This window comes from Athene noctua, chromosome 4, assembly GCF_965140245.1.
Source record: "Athene noctua chromosome 4, bAthNoc1.hap1.1, whole genome shotgun sequence".
NCBI classification, from domain to species: Eukaryota; Metazoa; Chordata; class Aves; order Strigiformes; family Strigidae; genus Athene; species Athene noctua.
The window spans coordinates 46,576,641-46,601,798 of record NC_134040.1 but is presented as its reverse complement, the minus strand read 5'-3'; the positions used below and the strand labels follow the sequence as shown (position 1 = coordinate 46,601,798).

General features: G+C 39.6%; 1 protein-coding gene across 1 annotated transcript; it reads left to right on the top strand.

The window, feature by feature from the left end:
* Positions 1–1,712: 1,712 nt before the first annotated feature.
* METTL14 (methyltransferase 14, N6-adenosine-methyltransferase non-catalytic subunit) lies at positions 1,713–25,079 on the top strand. Its single transcript, XM_074905170.1, has 11 exons — positions 1,713–1,846; positions 2,334–2,422; positions 3,147–3,234; positions 7,984–8,064; positions 8,490–8,577; positions 11,000–11,090; positions 12,648–12,789; positions 15,261–15,353; positions 16,675–16,791; positions 19,408–19,618; positions 22,805–25,079. Exons 1-11 carry the CDS (start codon positions 1,781–1,783, stop codon positions 23,116–23,118), a joined length of 1,380 nt encoding a protein of 459 aa, XP_074761271.1. The 5' UTR covers positions 1,713–1,780; the 3' UTR covers positions 23,119–25,079.
* The last annotated feature ends 79 nt before the right edge of the window (positions 25,080–25,158 follow it).

Sequence of the window (25,158 nt, the reverse complement as noted above, 5' to 3'; positions counted from 1 at the left end):
TAACAGAAAAAAACTAACCACAGACTGCATACAAGGCTCAGAGAGCCAAAACCACAGCATGCAGAGAGAATAAGAAAGGCAAGGAACATTCTGCAAAAATACAAACTTTATTTGAAACAGTGTATGTATATAGTGTAACATCTTTCATAGCGATTAATGTTTGGAAAGATTATCTTGTCTTAGCAACCAGTTCTAAAAACGGAGTGCAGGCTCACACAAACTTCATCATATCACATCCAGGAGGAAGTGATTTTGTTACTGTGCAGGGACTTCTACTGTATTCATTACAGCCAACATCAAAGAAGTGCACAGAACTATGAGATAGCATTTCTTTTTCCATAACATTTCCACAGATAGGACAGTATAACTAGTAATGTATTCCCTAAGGAGATAAAAAAATCACCTCTTGGTATTTCGGGTTTTTAACATTTAAAAGCTCTATCATTTTCTAGGATTTTCTGTCACTGAGAAATGTTAGTAGCTGGAAATAGTTTCTTTCTGCGTTAGTCTGCACTGCTCTAATTTCCTTCTCTTCACTCATCTTTCTTGTTTGACCTGGATAATGTCATTAACATATATACCACATTAAAAAAACCCAGAGAATAACAGCTTGTATCACGAAAGCGTGATGGTATCTGGCACTAAGATACCAGCAGAGGAACACCATGCTCCAGATAACAGAGCGCTGAACGTCACTTTTCAGCTCTTCTTGTCCACATCTTTGGGTCTGACAACTACAGGAAAAATGGTTTATTTCAGGAGAGCAAAAATTAGCATTAATTATAACTGCTTAGGTAATTTGCAGTGTTTCTTTATTCTCTTATTAAGTTTCCTTTTTGTGAGGTGCTAGTAGCTGAAGTTTACTGCCCAACTTTTGAATCCAGAATGCAGGCCTTTATTTCAATCTTCATTCTTGTAGTATGAACCGCTGTCACAGCGAGAATCAGCATGCAATATAAATTACATATATTCAAAGACAGTAAAATATGGGAGGGGGAAATGAGGAAGCAGGAAAGAGACCAAAAATGAGATGAAAAATGCTTTGAAGATTTTGCAAAACTCCCTTAAAATGGAACTTTTTAAACAATCAGAAGGATGTTGGCAAAACATAAAGGTTAACCTACAAATAACCACTTTAGGTATTGAAATTAGATATAAAGGGTCTGGCCTCGAAAGAGACACAAAACGATTGCACGTAAAACTAAGCTATGCGCCCCCAAAACGCAACAAGTTGCAGTAAACTGTCCCAGCTGTGAAATACCCTGGAGAACAAGCCTTGCAGAGAAGAGCTCGCCGAAGGTTTTGCACAGCTGGCTGCCTGGAGTAAGTGATGAAACGTGTATCGCAATGCGTGAGTGAACATTAATCTAAACATCCTTACTTCACTTCAGTGACATTAAAAGAGGGAAGTAGTCCGCTCCGTGACTCCTGAAGGGTCTGGAAATCGGATTTCCATCCGTCCGGAGACCAAGACGTTACACTTTAGATCGGTTTACCGGTAGGTCAGGTCCCGAGCCCGGCCACGGCGCTCTCCCCGCCCCGGTGGCCCCCAGGCTCGGCGGGCCTCGCTGGGAAGGGGAACGCTGCCGTCCGGGCCCAGCCACGCTGCCTCGCTGCCGAGGCCCCGCACCCGGCCCGGCCACCGCTGCCCGCAACCAACATGGCCGCTGCCACCGGCGCGTCACGCGGCTGTTGCCGCCGCCCCATTGGAAGAGGGGCCGGAAGTGACGCAGCGGCGGGAGCCGGGCGAAGCGGGGCGGCGGCGGCGGGCTGCGCGGCGATGAACAGCCGCCTGCAGGAGATCAGGGAGCGGCAGAAGCTCCGGCGGCAGCTCTTGGCGCAGCAGGTAGCGGGGCTGGGGCGGCCCGGCCGGGCCGCGCCGTCCCGTCCCGTCCCGTTCCCCGCCAGGCCGGGTGCCGCCGGCGGGCGCTCGAGCGCGCGGGCTCCGCCCTTTCCCCGCGGGGAGGGGGCGGCGGGCGCGCGCGCGCCGCCTCAGGTGCAGCGGCCCCGCCGAGGGCGGCGGGGGGAGAGGGCCAGGGCCGGGGCCTTTGCGGCGGCTGGTCGCCGTTAGCGCGACGGAGCGGGCCCACCGCTGGCCCCGGGTGCGCGGCAGAGGGAAGCGGCGAGTCCCGGGAGGCCGCTCGGTATGGCCCCACAGCCCCCGCGGGAGAGGTGGTCGCGGCTGGCGGCCTCCAGCCGGTCTGTGGCGGGCCCGGCTGGTAGGAGGGCGCGCCCAATTTAAAGAGTGACCCTTTGGCTCCCTGATTGTTACCGTTTAGGTGGGTTTTAATCAGCCGTAACCGTGGCTTGCATTTGTCTTGCCTGTTGTTCAGTTAGGAGCTGAAAACGCCGACAGTATCGGAGCCGTGCTGAACAGTAAAGATGACCAGCGGGAGATCGCTGAAACGAGAGAAACGTGTAGGTCGGTATCGGCGTGCAACTTCTGTTAGGAATGAGGCGGTTTTAACAATAATAACAAACCGTTAAAATGGGATGAGATCGCGCTCCAAAGAGCAAAATAAAATCTTACCGTTTATTTAAAAACGTACAATTCAGTGAAAGAAAAATAGTTTAACTACTCAAATGTAAACTTTGAATACGGTGAGTAGGGTTTAGTCATTCACTTCTAACAGCAGTTTGAAAACCAAGGTTAACTTTTGCTCCTTATGTTAAAAAGCTACTGTGGAGCAAAACTGGGGTGTGAATGTAGAGTATGCCGTCTGCACTGTCCTAGAGCCTTTATAGTTTTGCTGAGAGCAGTTACAGGACAATTTAAAGTTCTTACGGAACAACAGACACGTCTAGGACAAAGTGGGTAGTGTGTATTGATTCTCACGTGTAACAGTCATTTTCATGTGTAAGCAGGCTTGATTTTGTAGATGAACTGCTTTTTTTAAAATAAGCTATACCTTTTACAACAGAAAAATGAGGAAGCAAGATACCTGTTTTCAGGAGTCCTGTTCTTAAGAAGTTGTGTTAGTCTCAAATACCCTGAGAGAGGAACAACTTCTTGTATGTGAAGGCTCAGAATAATTTCTAACTTTAACAGAAACATGTCGTAAAGGCAGATTATCAGAGATTCATGAAATGTTCTGTCTGGAGAGAGAAACTGTTTTATATGAGGGGTTTTTTTTGGATGTTTATAGGGCTGCTTATGATACTTCTGCACCAAATGCAAAACGCAAATACCCAGATGAGGGAGAGGCTGATGAGGAAGAGATTGAAGAATATAAGGTAAAAAAACCCAAAACCAAGTGTTCATGTATCTTTGAGGGACTTACAAAACGTGTGTTTGTGCGTATAAATAAAAATAAATATGATACGTGTAGATACTTTAAAATTTATGTCCCTCAGCGGCATTCCCTTCGTGTCTTCCATTGCTTCTAACTGATGCTTCCACTGCTAAGAGGGGGTGTAGATGCTAAGTGGTTCTCTTCAGACCTGGCTTAGGTGCACTCAACTGTACACACACCAGAGCCCAGTGTGTGGAGGCTTAATTTAGTGCTGCTTCTAGGAGGAGGTAGGCTTAGGTGATAGTGCCCACACGGAATGGCAGTGTCCCTTGGCTGTCTGACTTGTGTGGGGAAAAAGTGGTAAAATGTGTACATGCTTAGGCACACAAGAAAAAAAATCTTCACTGGAATTTCTTTGTGTTGGGAGAAAAGCTTGCTTTTAGCAAGAGGCACAGGCCATTGGATGAGACACAGGGAGGCTGAGGTTATCTTCTAACCTGCCCCTTAAGTGCAAAGGAATGATGTTCAGAGTGAGTGGAAGAAATAAGAGATTCTGAGGGGATGGAAGAAAGAGGTTTGTTTTGGGATATGCTTTAAGCATCCAAAGTATCCAGGAAAAGTTGACTGTAAAAAACCAAAACAAAACACCTCTGTGGTCACTGAAGAATGAGTGGTTGTCAAACTCTCATGCCCTTCACTTTTTTCAAATGCTCATCCAAGAGCTATTTGACAGATTTCTTGTTTCATATCTAATGTTGGCCAAGATGAGTGGTAGAGGAAGGAGGTTAAACAAAGGCACAATTATGATACAGCTGTCTTTCTGATTTGCTTTCTGATCTTGCAGCAGCATATACTCCCTCTCTCTTTTTGTCTTGTCCTAATAACCTTGCTTCTCTAGTTAAGTAGAATCAAGGTCAGTGTACTTATGAAATAATGCAGTATCTGCTGTTCTCTTGGATGCCTAAGAATAGTAATTTTTGAAATACGAAGCCTTCATAGTGTTACATTTGTGTTCAGGCTTATAAATCTTTCTGTAATAATGTCTATCCCCTGTTTTACTAAAACAAAAAGTTAATGTATTATGGGACACTCTGATTACTGATTTTTTTTTTTTTTTTTTTAAAGCCTACCAGTAAATGGACAGACACTCATTTTAGCATGCAAAGTGTTAGTCTGTACACCTTGTTTAACAAACAAGTCAGCATCTCAAAGAAGGGATTTACAGAGTACACGCACTATTTGTGCAGTGGGGCTTTTATGCTCACATTAGTGATCAGTTTGTATCATTTTATTCCTTCACCAAGTATGTGGTTAAACAATTTTTTTTTCTGTGAAATATATGTGGATACATCACTTCAGTTGTCAGTGTATGAATCTTATTAGCATGGAGAAGACTTACCGTAAGGTGGGCTGTAACCATTTGCAAGTGGCCAGACTCTTGCTGTATTGTTGAAATTGAAGAATATTTTAATGCTACTATCTTGGACCAACTTCAGTCGAGGAAATGAATAGAGTTAAGAAACATGAAACCCCCAAGTAGAACATCTAGAGTCATCAGCTGTTTTCTGCAGACATTGCTAATTCCCTATTGGCAGGAAGATAAGAACTTAGTAAAATCCCATCTGTATTTATGTAACTTTTTTCTTAGTACTTTGAGCCTGTTTATATTTAGTCTTGTAATATGAACCAGTACAAATATCTAGATCCTTATGGTATCAAGCCCTATTAGATTGTGTTTAATACTCTTTAAACAAAAGTAATAATAGACTTAATTATTAGTGTTGCAGATAAATCTTGCAAGTTTGTCAGTTTTGTTAGGAAAATTAGAGGCAAGTATTTCTGATGTAAAGTGACTCATACCTTTCTAAAACCCTAACTTGCAGTGTTGGGTTCTATGTGATGGGATCAGTCAGTCCTTCTGAAGTGGTTTAAAAATTTTGTGCCCTGACTTCAGATTTGGTGAGAATGAACGTGTCCTCATACCTCAACTCTAGCTCTAGCTGGAGCCTGAGCATCTAGCTGTCATTGCTGGTGAGGGTGGGTTGTTCTGAAGATAGAACATTGTTGTTACCGCAATGCAATGCGATGGTGCAAGGTCTGCAGGGGTAGTGTTTGAGGATGTGGGCATGGAACCTTTCAACAAAAGTAGCTGGGTATTTGAGAGGATTTCTGTCAGTGTCTGGTGTTCCCAATGGACAGTGAAGTGAGTTGATGACACCTAAATGCCTTACGCTGATGTTTTGAGAGAAGGCTGAACAGTAACATTGTCTTTTCATTACATGGGGGAGGTGCGAGCAGTTTTTGAGGTGAAAGATGAAGTATATTGATCTTAGCCATTTAGGAACATTCGATGCAAAAAAAAGGCGTTTTTGTTTGGGGTTTTTTGTAGAATAAGTGTAAATTTATAATGACTTCCTAATAAGCATTAGGCTGATACAAAAATAAAGGGCAGCAAAGCTGGTGGTTAAGCTTCCCACTGGCAGCTTGATATCTGTCTTGGAGCCTGACTGCACTGCGAACCATAGAGGTGGGAGATAACGGGAAGAGGTGCATTATTGGCAAAAATGCATAATGGATATTTTAAGGTCAGAAAGTTGAATTGTGTTTCTGAAGAACTACTACCGTGTTTTTGTGGGACTGTAACAGTTGTACTAGGGTCAGCTGAGCTCCCTGGTCGATATTTGAAAATGACAGGTAATGGGACTGTGCTGCCATTCCCAGGCTTTTCATAGCTTCTGAGAGTTGTGATTGCTGCCCCACCTCTCCTCTTCCCTGGGTGAATTCACCCAATTGTTTATACCTTTGTAAATGTCTGGTATCAGTGTTTTGTGGCAAAGATTTCCAGAGTTTTAACTTTGTATGAAGTACAAAAATACCTGTGGTTGAAATCTGCTGTCTGCCAGCCTAATTTGATACGGCCCTGTTTTACTTCATTTCTGCAAGCAACAGCCTTGGAATGCTTCCATGCTATTGTTCTGGAGGCTGAAAAAAAAAAATCTTACTTGGTTGAATCATGATAATTGCTTAGTGTATCTCTAGTCATTTGAAAAAACTATATACTTGAATATTGTGGGTAGCTTTTGTTTCCCTAGTTCAGCAACAGTATACCAGATTTGGAAAACAAAGATGATTAATGTACAAGAACCTATTATCTTGTCTTATTGTTAAATTCTTTCTTTCTCTGCTTTGACTTGTGTCCTTTTGCCTTTGAAAGTTAGTGGTGTGGGCTTTTTGTTTGTGGCCACAAGATGCTTTTTTGAAATTTTAAATCGCTTACGAAGGCATGAAGAGAACTGGGATGACTCAGAAGTAGGTATCTAACAAGTGCTTATCATCAGAAGGCTAAGATTACAGGAAGATGAAAGCTTTAATTTTACTTAAAAACCCCTCTTTCAACTCACTTGCTGCTGCTTGTCTGCTGTTCATTCCTTTTCCGTGTAAACACTTGCTGTTTCTCTTTTTGGTCTGATTAAACAAACAAATAGACTATCTCTGTAAATTCTTCACTGGAATAATGGGGAGGGGGAATCTGTGATCTGTTAATCACAGCAGGTGTTTCAGAAGTTTATTCAAAGCTCCAGTTTGGAAAGGACACAGAGCTTATTTTAATATTTCAACAGCTAGTGGAATCAAAATAGGGAGAACACTTTTCTGCATTCATGCAGCTTATGTAGCATAGGGTAAATGCAGCAGTAGTCATGGCTGCTTCTCTGCATCTTTAGACGTAAGATGTGTGTTGGGGGGAAGAAGTTGAGTTTGCTTCTGTGAGAAATCTGATTTTTCCATCTTTCCTTTTATTTCAGTGTGTTTAACTGTCTCCTTTTTGTCGATATTTCAGCCTTGAGACTGTTTTTCTCCTCGCATGAAGCGCTATATTAACTGATTAAGATTTCTGTTCAAATCAGTAATGTATGAAAGAGCATATGCTTCCTACTAAAATATGGTAGATATTATTTAGTGGTTCTTCGGTTTTATTGATATTTAATATATATACTGGGTTGTTTCAGGATCAATGGGAAAACAGAGTGACATTGAATGAGTGAGTCTCTTTTTTGTTTCTGTTATCTCTGAGTTCTGTGTTGGATGACACACACACAGAGTATGTCAGTGTGACAGATCTCTGAATTCCAGAAATCTGATGAATAAATAGTTGGTGACATACTAACTGAGGGGAAAAAACTGGAATATCTGTTTTCTGTGCATTTTGAGACTACAAAATGGGAGTTTTAAAGTTACTTTTAAGGACAGTCCAAATGAAATACTGGCTTGTACCATGTGCTGTTTCTGCAAAGTGTGTACTTTAACAGATTTATATAGAGAAGATGGTTTTGGCTGCTAAGGTTGGAACATAAGAGATGATTGAGTGGATATAAATATTCAAAGGTTCTCTACGAAGAACTTCAACACAATACATCATTTGCTTTAGTCCAAGGAGTGAAATATTTTGGTGACAAAAATTAAAAGCCCTGCACTTTCTAAAGCGCTGCCTACACTGTCAGCGTCTAGAACTGAAGGGTTTCTCATTTTATTCTTTCAGGGGCCTTTCCCAGTAACACTCTCCTCATTAATGAGAGTCAGACCTTTTCAGGAATAGGTAATTATATTTTCCCCTCCAAACCTGGAGTTGGAGCCATTCATGATCTGCTGCTTTAGGAGACTTCTGTTTGTAGACAACCTACTTCTTTCCTTAGGAAGTAAGGAGAGAAACAGCATGATCTTGCATACTTGTAATATCTGCTTTATTTCCAAGGATGAAGTAGAGCTGCAGCAAGATGAAGAGAACCTGCCCTATGAAGAAGAGATTTACAAAGATTCCAGTACCTTTCTTAAGGTGAGCTGCTTTAACAATTAGAAGTCTAGTCAAGTTTAACAATTAGAAGTCTAGAAGTAGTTTTGTTAAACTACTGCAATTGATGAAATACAGCTTTAAAGGCTGAAGTAGTTGTCTGGAATTCACAAGTACTGGAAGTTCTCTGTAAAAGATGTGACTGTAACAAGTGTTTACATCAGTCTGACCAAAGATCTGGGTCAACTTACAATGACCATAGTAATACTATTACCATAGTAATAGTGGGGATGATTTGGAACTAAAAACACAATGACGGTCTTGACTAGCATAGCTTATGAAGGCATGTTGAAAAGAAAAAAAAAAAATCTATTACTTTCTCATTTATCAGACTTAACACGTGTCTGTGTGTATGTCCAATTATCTCCAGAGCTGTTGCTCTTGCTGAACTCCCTCTTGTTCTCCTTCAGGGTACTCAGAGCTTAAATCCACACAACGATTACTGCCAACACTTTGTGGATACTGGACACAGACCCCAGAACTTCATCAGAGATGTTGGTATGACAATAGTTAGTAGCTGTTTGAAGATAACTTATTTTATTTGGTATCGCTTCTTTTTCTTCCTTTTTTTATTTCCTTACAGTTACTGGGAAATAGATACACATATACTTCATAGCTTTGTCTTTCTGTATGCATACATACCAATATATAAATTTATATGTATTATTTTATTTTTAATCGGTTAGGAGGTGATTATTACCAAGGTTTTTCTTTTGGTCTTATTTGAAAATATTTAACCAGAAAGGTTTTTAAAAACTAAGCACTTTGGTTCTAGTGAGCAGATCTTAAACCCTTTGGAAGTTTGAATAACTGACAGTTCAGCTGTTTCCTGGACTGTATTGCTGCCAAGAATGCATAGAGCATATAAAGTATGGAAAATACTAACAAACATTTAAGCTGGTAAGCAGCATGGATAATATTTACCAGCTAAATTATGTAACTGCTGGCAACTCATTAGAAGGCCCAAAATATTATTGCATGTTATTTTTTAAGTTTACAATCACCCAGCCATCACCGAACTTGTTATTGAAATCTGGCTTTATTAGGTCTGAATTTAAGCTTTCTAAAACTAAGGTACATTTTGGTCCTGTTTTTCAGAAAGGGTGCCTAGTAGTTATTTGGGTTTTAAAAAAAAGCAGGACACCTCCCTCTGCAGTTTTCTGCATCAGTTCTCTTTATCAAGTTTAAGATTGTCAGGGGAGGAGTGTTGTGTTTATAGATGTCAGCCCAAAGAGGTTTTGTTTGCTTGTGGAGGCACTTAGTTTGTTTCTTCTCTATGTTTTGAGAGTGCTTCTGTGAAACACATCTAGATATTTAGTATGAAAGACAACCTGTTTTCACTTAGTTACAGCTTTATCTGAAAAGCATTCAAGCTTCACAGTTACGTACTTGAAATAGTTATACATTGTTCTTTGAAATGAGTACAAAGAAATAGCAGCCCATGTTATTTACCCCAGCTTCTCTGCTGTGTAAAGAATCGGGAAGGGACAGGACAAATTGCTGTGAGTGTTAATATGGATATGAACGTGTCAGCAGCAGTTACTCTAGATCTTATTAGAGATGAGGTATGTCAAGTGACATTGGTTAGTATACATTTTGTACATAACAATCAGAACTCCGCTTAGGGGCTACTTCCTAACTGGACATAACCCTATAAAAAGCTGTAGGGAAGTAATGGCTCTGGAGCACCCAGTTACATCTTTTTGATGTTGCTGTTGGAAGAGAGGGAGAAACCTGTGGGGTTTGGTTTGTTTGTTGGGTTTGTATTTTTAAAACAACTGGGGTTATCTGGAGTGAAAATTCTTTTACATCTATTGCTGAGCTGCTGATATCTGGCTTCCGTTTCTGCAGGTCAGGAGTATGACTTGCACTAGCAGTGGAAATCAGAACACAGTAGTGGTGTTAAGATGTTTCGTGTTTAAGGAAGAGAATGAAAGTAACTTGTGGGTGGTTTATGCATGTCATAAGAGCTAATGAGGTTTGATACTAAGAATTTTGCTTTAACTAGTGTGATGCTAGTATCGGGGGTTCAGAAGTTTGAATTAAAATAAGGAGAGAGGTTGTGGGTTTTTTGAGTTTGGGTGTGGGTTTTGTCCCCCATGGATTAGTACCATTGAAAGTTGTAAATTTAAATGAACGTGAAGCTTTGTAAATAACTCCTACTGAAGTTGAACTGATACTGCTAGGGAGGAGGGAATGTTACCTTTTTGTTTTGTTGAGCCTACTGCTGGCAATAACAAAACTACTGTCACTGCTTACTTTTTTGAAGTGGGAATGTAATATACTGGAAAGTTTGCTGATTTTCTCTTTTTTTATAAAACTTTGCTGCAGAAAACCTAATTAGGGTTCTCTCTTTTACATTCTATATTTATGAAACGTTTGAAAATTAACATAAAGCTAAGTCTAGGAACCCAATAAATAAATATGTGTGTATTCAGATCTTCACGGCTGACTCCAGAGTGCTAAATGTCAATACAGGGTTGCCTAAGGGAACCAGCCACACCCCAGAAATAGTCTTTAAAAGTTAAATAAGAGTATTCTGTAAAAGAATGTTAGTCAGAACTTAATATGAATTTATGGATGGGGGAGGTAACAAAATAACTTTCATCATTCAGACACTTTTATTTTAAATGAAAGATTGTCTCCTTCTGATAAAGGAGTTGTGAACTCCTGATCCCTGTAGAGCTCTTGGGTGGATGAGAGCACAGACACTACATTCAGTAGCAACTGTAACTGACTGGGTGAAGGCAGGAGGCTTTTACGAAGTACTGAACAAAAAACTGCTTTGAAGGGTTTGGTTTGTTCTAACAAAAATTAAAATGAGGCTAGTTATTGGACTTACTCAGAATACTGGATAATGCTTAATTGATACAGATTTACTCTCTAAGTAGTTGTTAACTTCATGTTTTCTTCTTCTTAGGCTTAGCAGATAGGTTTGAAGAATATCCAAAACTTAGAGAGCTCATCAGATTGAAGGATGAGCTGATATCTAAATCTAACACTCCTCCCATGTAAGTGTTCCTGTGGAAAATGCCTTTCTTCTCCAGACCTGTTTGAAGTTAGCTGTCTGCTTTGCAAATCTCTCTCTCTAGCACCTGCTCAGAATTTACATTTTCTATTACTGTTTGTATATACAAATTAATCCATTGAAACTTCAGAAGAATAAAATCAGTTTGGTTTTGTTAGTGTAATCTAGATGTTTAATATAATATATAAACTAGATCTTCTTTCCAGTGTGTGATTATTTATCTAAAGCTTTGTTTTTTAAGACCGAACTGTCAACTGATTGGTCTGCAGGCTTTAATTTGGGAACTAAAAGAACGTCATAGGATCATGAATCTCATACTATCATGCAGTTTACAATAACAAGAAAAGCTTTAAAAAATTGGCCTCTTAATATAACCTTAGCTGTTCTTGCAACAGCTTTTTTTGTAGAACGTTCAGCTATTATCTTATTATCATTAGTCAGATGCTCCTTTGTAGTTTAAGACCAAAAAAAGTTTAGGCGTCTAGAATCTGTCCAATTAACTTTGAATTACCTCTGAGGTTTTCCTGAACGTTAGACACAGTATAAGCACACAGCATATTACTCCCAGGTATTTGAACCTATCTGAACGTGAACCTAATGCTTTTAATATACTGTAGTACTAATCTGTACTGAGTAAAATAGCACTATTTCATGATAGACACATGAAAAAGCTCTGAAAGAGTTGTCTGAACAGCTGAGATGCAAACTACAAAACTCACCTTGCTGTTTTGAAGCTAGATGCATTTTGGCATTCTTAGCCTTAAGGCACAAAAGGGGAAAAAATAGTAATCACATGCTGCCTTCTGATAGCACCAAATACACTTATAATAATCTCTTCCAGACACTTTCTTAGGAAGGGGGAGGTGGTGGTCTGCTTATCAGCTTGTTGAAGGTATTGAGGAAAGGGCAGTATACTTTTTAGGATAGTGATACAGCAGTGAGGGGTGGGCAGGTGTGGAGGCCAGTCGTAAGAGTGCGTTTGAGTGTGTATTTAATAAAATCAATGTGTGTGGGAATCATGCTTTTATTATAGGGATAGAGAAATACATTTCCACTATATGAAAAGTAACCACATTTCCAGTATTCAGAATCTTCTGAACATATAATAAATGGCAATTCTAAAAATATGCCCCTTACTCATAGTGAAGCAAAGTAGAAGTCTGTTAGTCAGACCGTGAGTGTTTGCTACTTAAATGTTGTTTTCTCCTATATAGTCCATGGATGTACAGAAAGTTCCGTGATTCTGTACTAGATATTGTGTACGGTCTGTATGGTCATCTGTTTCCTGCTTGCTAAATTACAATACTAAAAACTATTTATTGAGAGAAAGACTACGTTTTAAAAAAGCTAATGCAACAGCATCCAGCCTAGGTTAAGTGACAGTGTGTTATGGATCTCCTCTGGATTTAGGGCGTTTGAGCTATATGAACTACACAGGAGACCCTGCTCTTAACTGGCTACACAGAAGTGCTCAGTGGAGTGTAATTTTCAAACCACCATTGTAACTTGTCCAAACAATCTCATTGTCTTTTTTAAACAGGTACTTACAAGCAGACTTGGAAGCTTTCGATATTAGGGAATTGAAGTCCAAATTTGATGTGATTCTTCTGGAACCGCCACTGGAAGAGTACTACCGAGAGACTGGCATTACTGCTAACGAAAAATGCTGGACCTGGGATGATGTAAGTATTTTTCTTGCTGTGAAAAGGATTTTATACATGTATTTAAGCAAATCGTTTGAGGATTTAATTTGGTATCAGTTTTAGAGATGTGTTTTAAGGAAAAAAATGGGATATGTTTGAGGGTTTTTCTTTTTAAAGAAAAATCTAGGTTCTTATAAAAACTTACGTTTTATATTGTGTGCATGCCTACACTATTTGTGTTAAAAGAGCATTTTGTTTTTTGAGGAGTTTAATGAATTTAAATATACCTTTTTGTTCTCCCTGAGCCTGGTTGAAAACTTAAATCTAATAATACAGGGTTTTCTCCCTACCCTCAAAGTCCATGAGCTTTCTTCTCTCTTTTGTTTTTGCTGTTGAAATTCAGAATATCCATTTTAAATATTCCTTTATTTCTTGAAATTCTGGAAGAGATTTTTAAGGTAACTTTTTCATACACTCGCCTTCTAGTCAAAAGAGTAGATGAGTATGCTTCACCAACATACCTCCTTTCTGCAGAGTATTGATTGGGTAGGGAATTTTAGCAGTCAAACCAATTGTAATCCTGAGAAGTCTAACAAAATAGATAAACCTTACTTAGGGAATGTTTTTCTTGTATTTATGTATTCCCTTACTCCTTAGTCATGTCAAAGGTTTGTTGTTTTTTGTTTGGTTTTGTTTGGGGTTTTTTTAAGCCCTATTGATTTCTGATCCCTTTTGGGGAACAAGGAGAGATCTTAATGTGCAAGATGTCATCTTTTTCAAGATTGCTGTTGGTGGTCTTGTTCTATTGTGCTCTAGTTTAAGAGACTTAAGTATTTTAGAGTTATTTCTGTAGTAATGTGTGTAGGTGCTTGTAAAGAAGGAAATACTCAAGATGTATTGATAAGTGACTCCATTCGGTGTTTTTCCCTTTTCAATAAAGTCAGCTCTGGAAAAGCAAAGTGAGGGCTGGAGGCTATGAAGTGCTGGATGTCACCAGGCGTAAAAATTTGACACAGGCTGCTGCAAAGTTGCCCCATCCTTCAACACTGAACTGGAGAATTCCTTTGCTTGGGCACTGAATAAAAAACTTGTAATGCTAATGTTAAATAGTGCTAAATTGGTTCTACTCTACGTATTACGTATCCACACTTTACTCATTTAAAAACCCAACAAATTCACAAACTGTGCCCTGCCCCCCCCCCCCCCCCCCAACCAATATGTAGTAGAGATAAATAGCTGATTGAAAAAATGCTTGCATAACCATGTCAGGAATTCTTCATTTCAGGCATGTGGGTGGGAATATGCAACTAATAAATACCTATTATTGAGAGACCCTCTTTGAAAGGTATGCAGGACTATGTCTGCATTAGCAGCAAATTTGTCATAGTATGAGTGAATCAGTAGATTGAAGCAGTTGTTGCTGAGATTTTCTTATCTGTGTTCTATGCAGTTTGGGGAAGGGGGGTGATAGTGTTACTTTAAACTAGATTTAGTTTGTCCTTAGGCTGAAACCTGTACGTGTGTAACTCCAAAAGTGAGTCAGTCAAACTAAAGGATCATGAGAACAAAAGAAAATCCAACTTACCTTTAAGGAATGAATTTGAAAACAAGGGCATTAGTGCCTGTGGTAAGAGACTAGGTAACTCTGTGTTAAGGAAGGTAACTCCTGTGTTAGCCATTCTGTTATAGCAGGCAAAATGGTGCCTGGCAGAGTCGCCCCAGGGGAAAAAAAAATTCAATCCCAACAGAAAAACGGGAAGTGTTGGAGGTGGGAGTCATCTTCTCAGTTGGGAGTTATATCCACAGAGTGTCTTCTACTGCATGATTTTTCTTCACAGTGGCACTGAATGAAGCTTGATTTGATGTGTTAGCAAGTTACAGATGAATCTTTTCAACTTGTAATGAGTAACAGATGCTATGCATCTGAAGTTATTTCATCCTGAATGTTACACATCTGTCATTGTTGAACCACGGTCCTGATAAATTCTTGATTCTTTTTTCCTGAAAGTGAAAATAGAATGTTTTTCCTATATAGTAATAGAATTATCTGATTTTTTTTTTTATAATGCATCTTCATAAACTTCACATAAGTAATTCCAGGGCTGAAAAGAAACAGAGAACTATTGCTTTGTTGTTAAATCTTTTTTCTACCAATAGAATGGTAATGTGAAAGGGGCGGGGGGGGGGGGGGGGGGGGGCAGAAATCATGTGGGTTGTATTAATCTTTTAAGTCTAGAATTTTCTGCACATATAGAACTTATCTTAAAAAGAGTAAGCTGATCATCAGCTATGTTGAAAACATGTACCTGGGTACCGATACGGTAACTTTTACAGCACACTTTCTGGAAAACAGTTTTAAGAGGATGGCTGTGAATGGTATACACCCTAATATCTTTAATAAAAGTGCTTCATGATGGTTTCTGTGATAATGCTTCACCACTTATTAAATATTCTTCCTGATATAATTGGTGAATTTATCTCTAATTCAAAAACACTTTTATTATTATTAGATCATGAAATTGGAAATTGAAGAAATTGCAGCCCCAAGGTCATTTGTGTTTCTATGGTGCGGTTCAGGCGAGGGTCTGGATCTTGGCCGAGTGGTAAGATGATGTTTTAATTCAATTTATCAGGGACAGGCTTAAGAGTTTATTTTTACCATTGACTTTTTCTGTACGGAATTCTTGATTGTTACTGCTGAGATGTTTTGTTACTGTGGTAAAGGATATATAATTTTAAGTGGATTAAATAAATGTAAGTGTATCTGGCATTAACTGTTTAGATACTGTTATTTTCCAGATGATTTGCTGTACCTGTGTGAGGAAGCATAATTCTATAGGGCCTAGAAAGCCGTACTACTGTCTTGTTCTTGATGTATGCATCTTGCTATAGAAGCAGGTTGTATGTTGAGTGCATTTACAATGGAAGTCTTCATAGTTTTCTGCCAGAAATATTGATGCTAGCAGAAAGGTGCTGCTGTTTCATAAAGTGGGATAAAATCGTGTGCGCAGCGCTGCTTATTTCCAGAAAACTCCTGGAGTTTAAGTAGGTTTACTCTGTGAGCTCTGTAAAGTTACTTCCCTATAAGATTTTGGAGTTTCAGAGTATGGAGTTTCTGTATGCCAGGGTAGCACTGTCTGTGCTGGGGAAGGTGGAGTAGGAATTTCCAGTTGACTCTTGCTGTGTTGAAATGTTTTTTGCTTAGTTTGAGCAGTGATTTCTATTAAAGCAGTATGTCATTTGTTAAAGGACATGTGGTTACTAATCTGTTTGCTTTATCTGCTTTCTATTCCAAGGTTGGTTAAAGTAGCTATTTTGGATAGATTGATTTTGGTCACAGACATGTTCGTAGTAGCTGAACAGTTCTTGAACACAGCAATAGCCAAATGAGCTCAAGTCCTTAAGGCCCAATTTCCTTCCTTTCCAAGATTGCACTTAGAGGAGTTAAGGATTTAAAAAGTCATGTAAGGTTTTTTTAGGGTTTTTTTTTTTTTTGTCTTTTACATATTCATGCAAAACCACAAAATGGTAGCAAAGGCTTTTGGCTATTTACCTTCCCATTTATATAATTTTACATTGATGTGAACAGCTACCAGAGTACAGGTATTAGTGGAAAGAGGGCCAAGGCAGCTGATCACTATGTCACTCAGACTGATTTTGATTAAATTTGTGTCAGTAGGAAAAAGTGCTGAGTTCCACAGGAGATCTGTGGAGTGGTTAGATTTTTTTTTTTGAGGGGGGAGTTGGGGTCAGCTTGACTAAACAGAGTGCAGTCATGCCAGTAAACTGCTTCATTCACCTGTGACAAACTTCTACTCCAGCTATGCTTTAAGAAAAGTGAGGTACCTATCATCTGAGTGTTCAGGTTAAATTACTTAAGTTTTTGGTGTAGTGTGAACCGTTTTATCTGTCTATAATATTTAGTGTCTACGCAAATGGGGTTACAGAAGATGTGAGGACATTTGTTGGATTAAAACAAATAAGAACAATCCTGGAAAGACCAAGACTCTAGACCCTAAGGCTGTTTTCCAAAGAACCAAGGTAAAGGTTTGGCTCAATTTTTCCTCTGTTCCCATCCTGTCTCTCAGTGCTAATGAAACACCTGGTGCTCCACAGCAGCTGGTGACATGCTTTCAGGAAAGCAGACATGAGGACTTCAGAGTTAATGGTCTGGAAAGCATGTTATATGAAAATAAACATAATCCTAGGATGAACAGTGAACTTCTGTCCCCTTCCTGACTTTAGTCAGTGTGAGGTACAGAAGTTTCATCTACATTTAACACTGCTTGGTAAATTTCTGTTGTAGTCCTCTAACTGTGATGCACATTTGAGCCTTATTGAAATGTAGGTAGCTGAGGAGGGCTCATAGATCAGTGGAACAAGAATGAAATCCTGAGAGGGAAGATGGAAACTGAATAGGAAATGTTACTATACATTGCAGTGTTTTGATTTCTGGGTTGTTCTCAGTTATGGGTGAATGGTGGTTAGTCTGTCAGCAATACCTTTTGTATTGCTCCTTTCCAGGTTACAGGAGAAGTCTTTCTGGCAGAGGAACACCTTTTGAATGGAACTAAACTGAGCAGTAGAATTTGACTAAATTTAATGTCAAGGGAAATCTTAAAAACTATAAATTCTAAATTGATTTGTCATAAAAATCACCTCTGGAAGTCTGGCTAGTGGTTCTAAATGCACCCACGCAAGTATCTGCCCAGAGCTTGAATCAGACAGGGGACTGTTAGGCACCACAGCTCAGTCAGCATCTCTGGACTCCCTGAAGGTGACTGTAATGCACAGGTGACAGTCAGTCAGCCTGGTTTGAATTAAGCAGTTTCTTAGGGATGTATTGTGAAGGATGTCTGAAGAAGGTGCAGAGAGAAAAAGTACCCTGATTTAAGAGACTTAATGTATGTTACTCAAAAATCAGAAAAATGTAGATGGGGTTAATAAAGAGTTGGTTTGGGTATATGTGGGTGTAACTGGCAGTTCTACTGAAGACACAGAGTTGGCTGACTGTTTAATAAATCAAAGTGTCATTAACATCAGGACTCATTTCACATTCATTAATTTTTCGTTAATATTAAACATCCTCAATGCTGTCTCAGATTTGCTATTTTTTTAGGAATATAAACTTCCCTTTAAGATATCTGGAATCTTTCTTTGACTTGCATTTACATTAATCTGAAGTTTGTTTGAAAGTGTGTTGTATTGGTTATAAATATTTAAAAGTATAAATACTGTATGTTTATTGCATATAGTATTGCAAATATGTGCAGCTCACTCATGAGGGAGGTTAAAACTAACACAGAAGGATTTTGGGGGGGACTTTATGTCTTTGTTTAACAGAGGAGAATAGTTTCTGGTATTGGAGAATTTCTCTGTTTATTGAGCAAGGGTTGGGGTGAGGTCACTATCTCTAATAAACACTGAAAACTGAGCTAGCTTATTCCGATTAAATTAATAGTCTCTTGTGCAAGATGTATTTACCAGTGATTGCAACAGCAAATGCTCTCCTATCACATTTAGTTTAGGCGTATCTCTGGATGGATGCTTTATGCTCTGCCACCTGTTAGAGAATCTAAGGTACTAATGAATGACATTCCAGGTGTTAAGAAAATAAAATGTGTTTGTATATGAGGCTTTGTTTGATGGGTAATTTGCTTAGCAGTATTCTGCCTTTAGTTAAATTTAAGGTCCAAAAACCGTGTAGCTTGGGTGCAGTTGACCAATTGCGTAGATTTGATAGGTCACCTATTTTGCCTTTCATATTTATTCACTAACTCTTAAAACTCTTGCCAAAAACCTGGAAATGATTACATACTCGTCTGCAACTTTTTTTAGAGCCATCTGGTGGCGCTTAGTGAGTCAGTGTTTTATGATACTGGGAAAATCACTTATCTGAGCTTAATATTCGCAGAAACAGAACTCTGAAATGAATATGTAGAACCCTCTTTTCATCCTGTACCAATTATGGTGATTCCTCATTCACAGATTCTACATACTAGTCACTTAAATTAATCTACAGCAGTGTTTTTAGAGGAAAGCAATGCATATTGCAGTTAAAGAACATTTTTAATGCTGATGGAGTTGTCTGAGAGTGCACTGACGGTTTGATAGTGGGTTTACTTTTTTGATGCAGTGATACCTTCTAGAAATGAATCTGAGGATGAAGGCTACTTTTGTAACACAATGTGAAAAAGTACATCTTATTTTCACTGACTGAGAACTTTGAAAATTATTTGTATGAATAAAGTTAGGATCAGAATGCTGATAGAAGTATTATTCATATTTAATAACTATTCCCTTACACTTGCCATCACCTTGTACTCTCCTTGTGGTGATTTCCCAGCCTTTCCAACTTAAAGCTCTAACTGCTGTAATTGAAGAAGTCCAAATACCTTATCTCAGCCTCTATTTGTAGTGTAGTTCATCAAGTCAGATAGCTTAAACTGCTCTCTGCTTTGTTGTCAAAAGGCTCTTTTGGTAGCTCCAGCCTTTTCTGTTCTTCTAGTTTGTGCTTCAGACATTTCTCTGTATAAGAGCAGGATCTGCTCTGCCTAGAATTTCTTTTTCTCTCTGTTGTGCCCAAACCACGGACATCTGTGCTGTAGCAGTATGTGCGGCTTGTGACAGGTGCTCTTATGTGTGCTGTGTGCGTAGGAGCACTGCCTCATGGGCATCAAAGGAACTGTGCGTCGCAGTACAGACGGTGACTTCATCCATGCTAATGTTGATATTGACCTCATCATCACAGAAGAGCCCGAAATTGGCAACATAGAAAAACCTGTAGAGATTTTTCACATCATTGAGCATTTCTGCCTTGGACGACGACGTCTTCATCTTTTTGGACGAGACAGTACAATTCGACCAGGTAACAACATTTATTTTTGTCAAATAGTTAAATTTTAATTTACTTTAATAACCCTTTCTCATCATCTGAGGCCACTTAATGGGGACTTTTGATGGAAGCTGTGGCAGTAATGGTTAATCCTAATGCATGGTTCTCTGCCAGGACTTGTAGCGACTGTGTGGCTTTATTTCTGTATATAACTGTGCAGGTACCCCCATTTCTCCACCATGGGATTATGATACCACAGAAAGCCAGATGAGCTTTCTTGGTGACTTCTCCATGGTGGAAATCTAATCAGGAGTAAGAAAATCTACTAGAGGGAGATGTTTCCCAGGTTTCCTACCCCCCTTCTTGGGTAACTAGCCAGACTAATGTTCAGCAACAGAGTGATTGTGGCATCACTTGACAGCTCTCCCAGCACTGTGACAATAGCAAAGTGACTTCTGCTCTAGTTAACATTCTGTCTTTGATCAAACAGCAGAAAATTTTGCTAGAACTCACATGTGTATTTTCTTAGCAAGAATGTCTGTCTTAGGCTGGTTCATCAGCCTGTGTTGCACGTGCATCATCTAGAACCCTCTTAAGTGGTATTACAGTTAGGTTATAATTTTTATTATTATGATGATGTCTGGGAGCAAAACCAAGTCAGAAATACAGTTTAATGCTGCTTACTGTTAAGTTTTGGTTTATAAATACTAATTTTTGGAAGAAAACACTTGCTCAGATAGTAAGACCTTCATGCTTTTGTTTTTTCCATGTTATCTCTAATTGATGATAAATACTGAAATTATTCAGTGTTCTACTGGAATACTGAAATGTATAATTTCTGTCTTTTTAAGTTCATATTTGTTTCCTTTCTATTAAACTTCTGGTTTTTGACTTCACAGTGAAGTAAACTTCACACTAGCTCTAAAAATAGAAATGTCTTTATCATGTGCAGGATAGAGTAGCGGACTTCTCTGCTTGTAAATTCATATCAGTGTCCTAAAGAGGTTTCCAGATCTATGTCATAGGTCAGGCAGTAGATCTCAAGGAGATACATTTTTGGTTTATGTGAAGGTCTGTCAGTCACAAAAGAGGGTTGCTTGGACAGTCTATGACAACTATCAATTCTATCAATTTTCTTAAAGAAAGGTTTTTATTAACCAGTATTTTTGACTGTTCACGTGTTTAATTCAACAGTAAATAGAATAAAACTCAGTTGCAATTTCTTTTTTCCCCATGTGCCCTGTGTGTATGCTTCTCAGAAGCATGATTTCTTCCTCAAAACTGATTTTAAATCCCTACGAGCTTAGTGCTGGCCCTGTTGTCAGTGTCTGAAGACCCAGTGTCTTTACACTGGATGCTGCATCTGATGTGATTAAAAAAAAATGCATAGAAATATGTGCATCAGATTGAAGATAACTGCATTTTATTTGTTTCAATGGTCAGGCCTTTCAATCTGTTGTGTGTACGTGATGAAGGAGAGTACAGACTAGAAGAATAAAATCTCTTTTGACACTTTTTTAGACTTTTGTATCTGTTGTCAATGACACTTCTGCCCTAAAGCCTAATGTGAAATACAGTTCAACAGTCCAGCTTTTTTCAACTGCCCGTGAATGCTTGAATTGCCCAACGACAGACTTCAAGTTGGGGATAGTTTAGTCACTCCTCACATACTGGTGGTACTGCCAGTGTTGGTCTCTGAACAAGTTACAGTAGCAGTATGCGCTTTTCAAAAATAAGTGTGGGGGCGATGTGAGTGGGGCAAGTGCTATAGCTGCTTTAGGTTCATTTAGTGGTTTTGTGTAATGCTGTTTTCCCTAAATAGAGATTAATAGTTTGGATGATAGTGAAGAAACAGATACGAGTCCATCCATGGCCTCATTTGATGCATGTGAATGCTAATACTTAGGATATAAAAAAAAAAAAGTTGCTTATTCTTTTATTGCAGTTGGGTTAGGGTGTATATTGGTATACAAGCTGCAAGCAGTAAGCTACCTAAATAAATTTCAAGTTGTGTTTCTCTCTTGCTCATACCAAGTGACTATATTGCCATTCCTGTTCTTTGACTGGCCTTTGGCTTTAATGATGATGTCAGTCTTAATTCTCTTGGTTACTGGTGTGTGTGTGTGGAGGGGGCCTTCTGTAGAAAGGCATTGTTCAGGTATTACTTCAGGGCTGTTGTAGGTGAATTATTACACATTAATGTCCCACAGGATCACGAACTTCTGTATCTTTTAAATTTGGTGGTTATCCTGGAATTGCATTGCGTACTTTAAATCCTGTACTCATCACAGATCCTCACAGTGCTCAGTGAAGTATGAAAACCTAACATTTTAATTTATTTTTTTTTTTTAAATGTGCAGGAAGCAAAGTAAATGTTGCAGAAATCAAGTAAAGAGAACAGTGTTAAAGAACTGATCTTTTTTTTTTTTAATTCTTGTTTTCCTTTTAAGCATGTTGTTGATTTTCTTCATTAATATGATACAACTGAAAAATACATTCCCACTGGTATTTTTAAGTGGCCTGCGCCACATTTTTGATCCAAACACTACTTTAGCTCATTATATGGAGAAACAGGAGGGTGCTTGTTTTAAACATCTGGCTGCCTTGAATCACTTGGTGAAGTTGAAGTGCCCACTGAACATTTGGGCATAAATAGGGTAATTTAACTCTTTAAGCTCTGTTTTTCATATCACATGGGCTTCAACGGAATTTTTATTTTATTGTTTTTAGATATGTAGTTGCAGCATGCTGTGCTCTTGGCTTCACTGACACAACTGATTTCTGGAGACATGATTACCTAATTCAAGTTAAATTGCCCTTTAAAAAGAGGAGGATGATGTTGTTTTTAAACTAGATGAATTTACTGATCTGGTTTAGTCTGGTCCCAGAGGGGCTTGAAAAGAATGTTGTGGTGTAGGAACAAGCAGGAAGGAGGGGGAAGGGGTCTTGTGAAACCACAGCCTGAATGTTCCCATAGCCATGTGTAATTAATAAAAAACCAGAAGAACAACCCTTAGAAATATCAAACTAAAATCTTAACTTTTCAAGGGTTTTGGCTTTCCTAGGGGTGACTTTTTCATTCCATTCAATACAGGTGATGTGTGTGTAGACAAGTGTCTGTCCCTATCACTTGAGTGTTCATTTACTAGGAAAAGACCGTAATGGCCTTGAAGCATGAAGTTTGCTCTTGCTTTGGTTGACTCTGGTTTTGTTCCCTAGGTTGGCTGACTGTAGGACCCACCCTCACAAACAGCAATTTCAATGCAGAAACATATTCTTCATACTTCACAGCTCCAAATTCCCACCTGACCGGCTGTACTGAAGAGATTGAGAGACTTCGGCCCAAGTCACCACCACCCAAGTCCAAGTCTGACCGGGGAGGTGGTGCGCCAAGGGGAGGAGGAAGAGGAGGGACTTCGGCAGGCCGAGGAGAAAGGGGCAGAGAGAGGAACAGAACTAACTTCCGGGGTGAGAGGGGTGGCTTCAGAGGGGGACGTGGAGGTACCCACAGAGGAGGCTTCCCCACCCGCTGATGACTGTTAGGCAGTTGCTTCTTCCCTCGGTCTTGTGCCTCATCCCTGAATCTTTTTCTTAGTATTTTTTTTGCTGAAGTGAATTATTCTGGGGACTCAAGCTAGACGACTTTTAAAATTGGTGTTGGTGCAAGCAGCGACAGTCTGCACCCAGCCTGGCACGTCACTTCACCCCACAGGCAAGGTCCCGCATAGCCTCCTGCCAGCTGCTGCGTGTCAAAGCAGAGGGAGCCATCTCTTCAGAACCACAGATACGATTGAACTGAAGATACTTTCTCTTCCCTTATGAAACTTGAAAGGTGTGGGCTTTATTAACTGTTATTTTCTCCAAAACAGGGATTCCTCTTTGAGGTTCAGGTTTGGACTGACTTGGGTTACTTGTGCTGGAGTGGGCATGAAATGCAGTTCTGACTGCATGGCCATGGCAGACTTACTCTCTCATTCATGGAAGAAAAAGTGCTGTGTCTATACTGACACCTATTTTAACTTCTCTGAAACCAAGGAGCAAATGGAGTAAATAGAATTCTATTTTTTTTTATTTGGTTTAAATTTCCCAAATTATTCCTGGGAATAGGGAACAGATTTATCTTTCATTTGTGGTGTGTGTGCACGCCCTTTTCACATCTGTCGTGGGCAGAGTAGCAGTTCTGTGCAGTCCTGTGTTTTGCTTCTCAGAAAGCAGGAAGTTGTGCATTTATATGTGGTCCAGAACTTCTCCATAGGGATGGATTGCTTCTTGAGTAGGGGTTTTCACCCAGCGTCTGTTCATAATAGCCTTGTTCTTTGGTAGGGAAAACCAGCTTTATTGCCGAGCAATTGCAGCCTAAGTAGTAGAAAGGCCTCACTGGAGGTCATGTTGGGAAGGGGCAGTGGCATAAGGGAGAGTCTGTCCTCAAAATAATCACCTGTGTAGTGAGGGCCCAGTAATCAAAAGGAGAGTTTTACTTTGCCTGTGAACGTTAAGCACACTGGAACTAGACTGTTGGTGATCAGCTCCGGAGTACAGTGCGAAATGAAAGCGATTCAGTTTGGTATGTACAATATTTGTTTTTAGCAAAACCACTGAAAGCAAAAACCTCTGAATTTCTTGGTCAGTACTTGGTATACTGAACAAACCTGGCTGTTGGAGTCTCAAAGTCTTAGGTGTGGATTTTGGAAAATTGGCTTTTAGGTCTCATATTGTTTCTCCTTTGGAGCCTAGCTTTTAAATAACTGTCCTGTAAACTAGTGGATTATTAAACTTGTTTATCAAAACTGACGTTGAAACATTTTTCTTAATATTTAATGTGGGTTTGTTCCCCTTGAGGTTTTGGAATTGCTGAGTTTAGTCTGGTTTCCTCCCTGCTGTTGTGCCAGCGCAGCAGTAACTGTTCTTTTGGTGCATGAAACCTTCACACAGAAATTTTTGTAGGCGCTGGTCAACTTCGTGGCCTTGCTAGTGTACTGAGGGACTGCTGAAGCGCTGATGAAACTCACCTGTTGATTACATGTTGTTTCCTCCTGTGTCCTCTTTCCCCACCTGAAGAGGGGGTGGATGTGGGGGAGGGGTGTGTTAAGGGTAGTGCGCCTGACTCTGGGTGCTGTCTGCCAAAGGCTGCCAGGGACAGCATCTGGCAGGAGTCTCACACCGCAGTAAGGAAACTTTTTCCTGATTTTTGCCCTAATCCTGGTCTTACTCAAAAAGTAAATACTGGAGGCTTTTAACCTTAGGAAGGTTACTTTTGTGCCAGTGACAAATCATTTTTCTTCTTTTCTCAGTTAGTAGAAAATGTTAACTCCCACTTCCCTCTTTTAATTATGTCCATAGCTGGTAGGTCAGTGTGTGGGCTACTCTTAGCATAGAAGAGGAGACTCGGAACTGGTTGACATGTGTGTCTGTATCACTGTGCAGAAGTTTGGGTGTTGCTCAAGACTTCAGTGACTTGGGAAATTAATTGCACGTGGTCTTGTAAAAAAAAATAAAATTCTACCAAATAAAATCCCTCTGAACGTGCAGAGTTAGGTTTCTCATTTTTTACCTCAAAGCTGAAATAGCTAAAG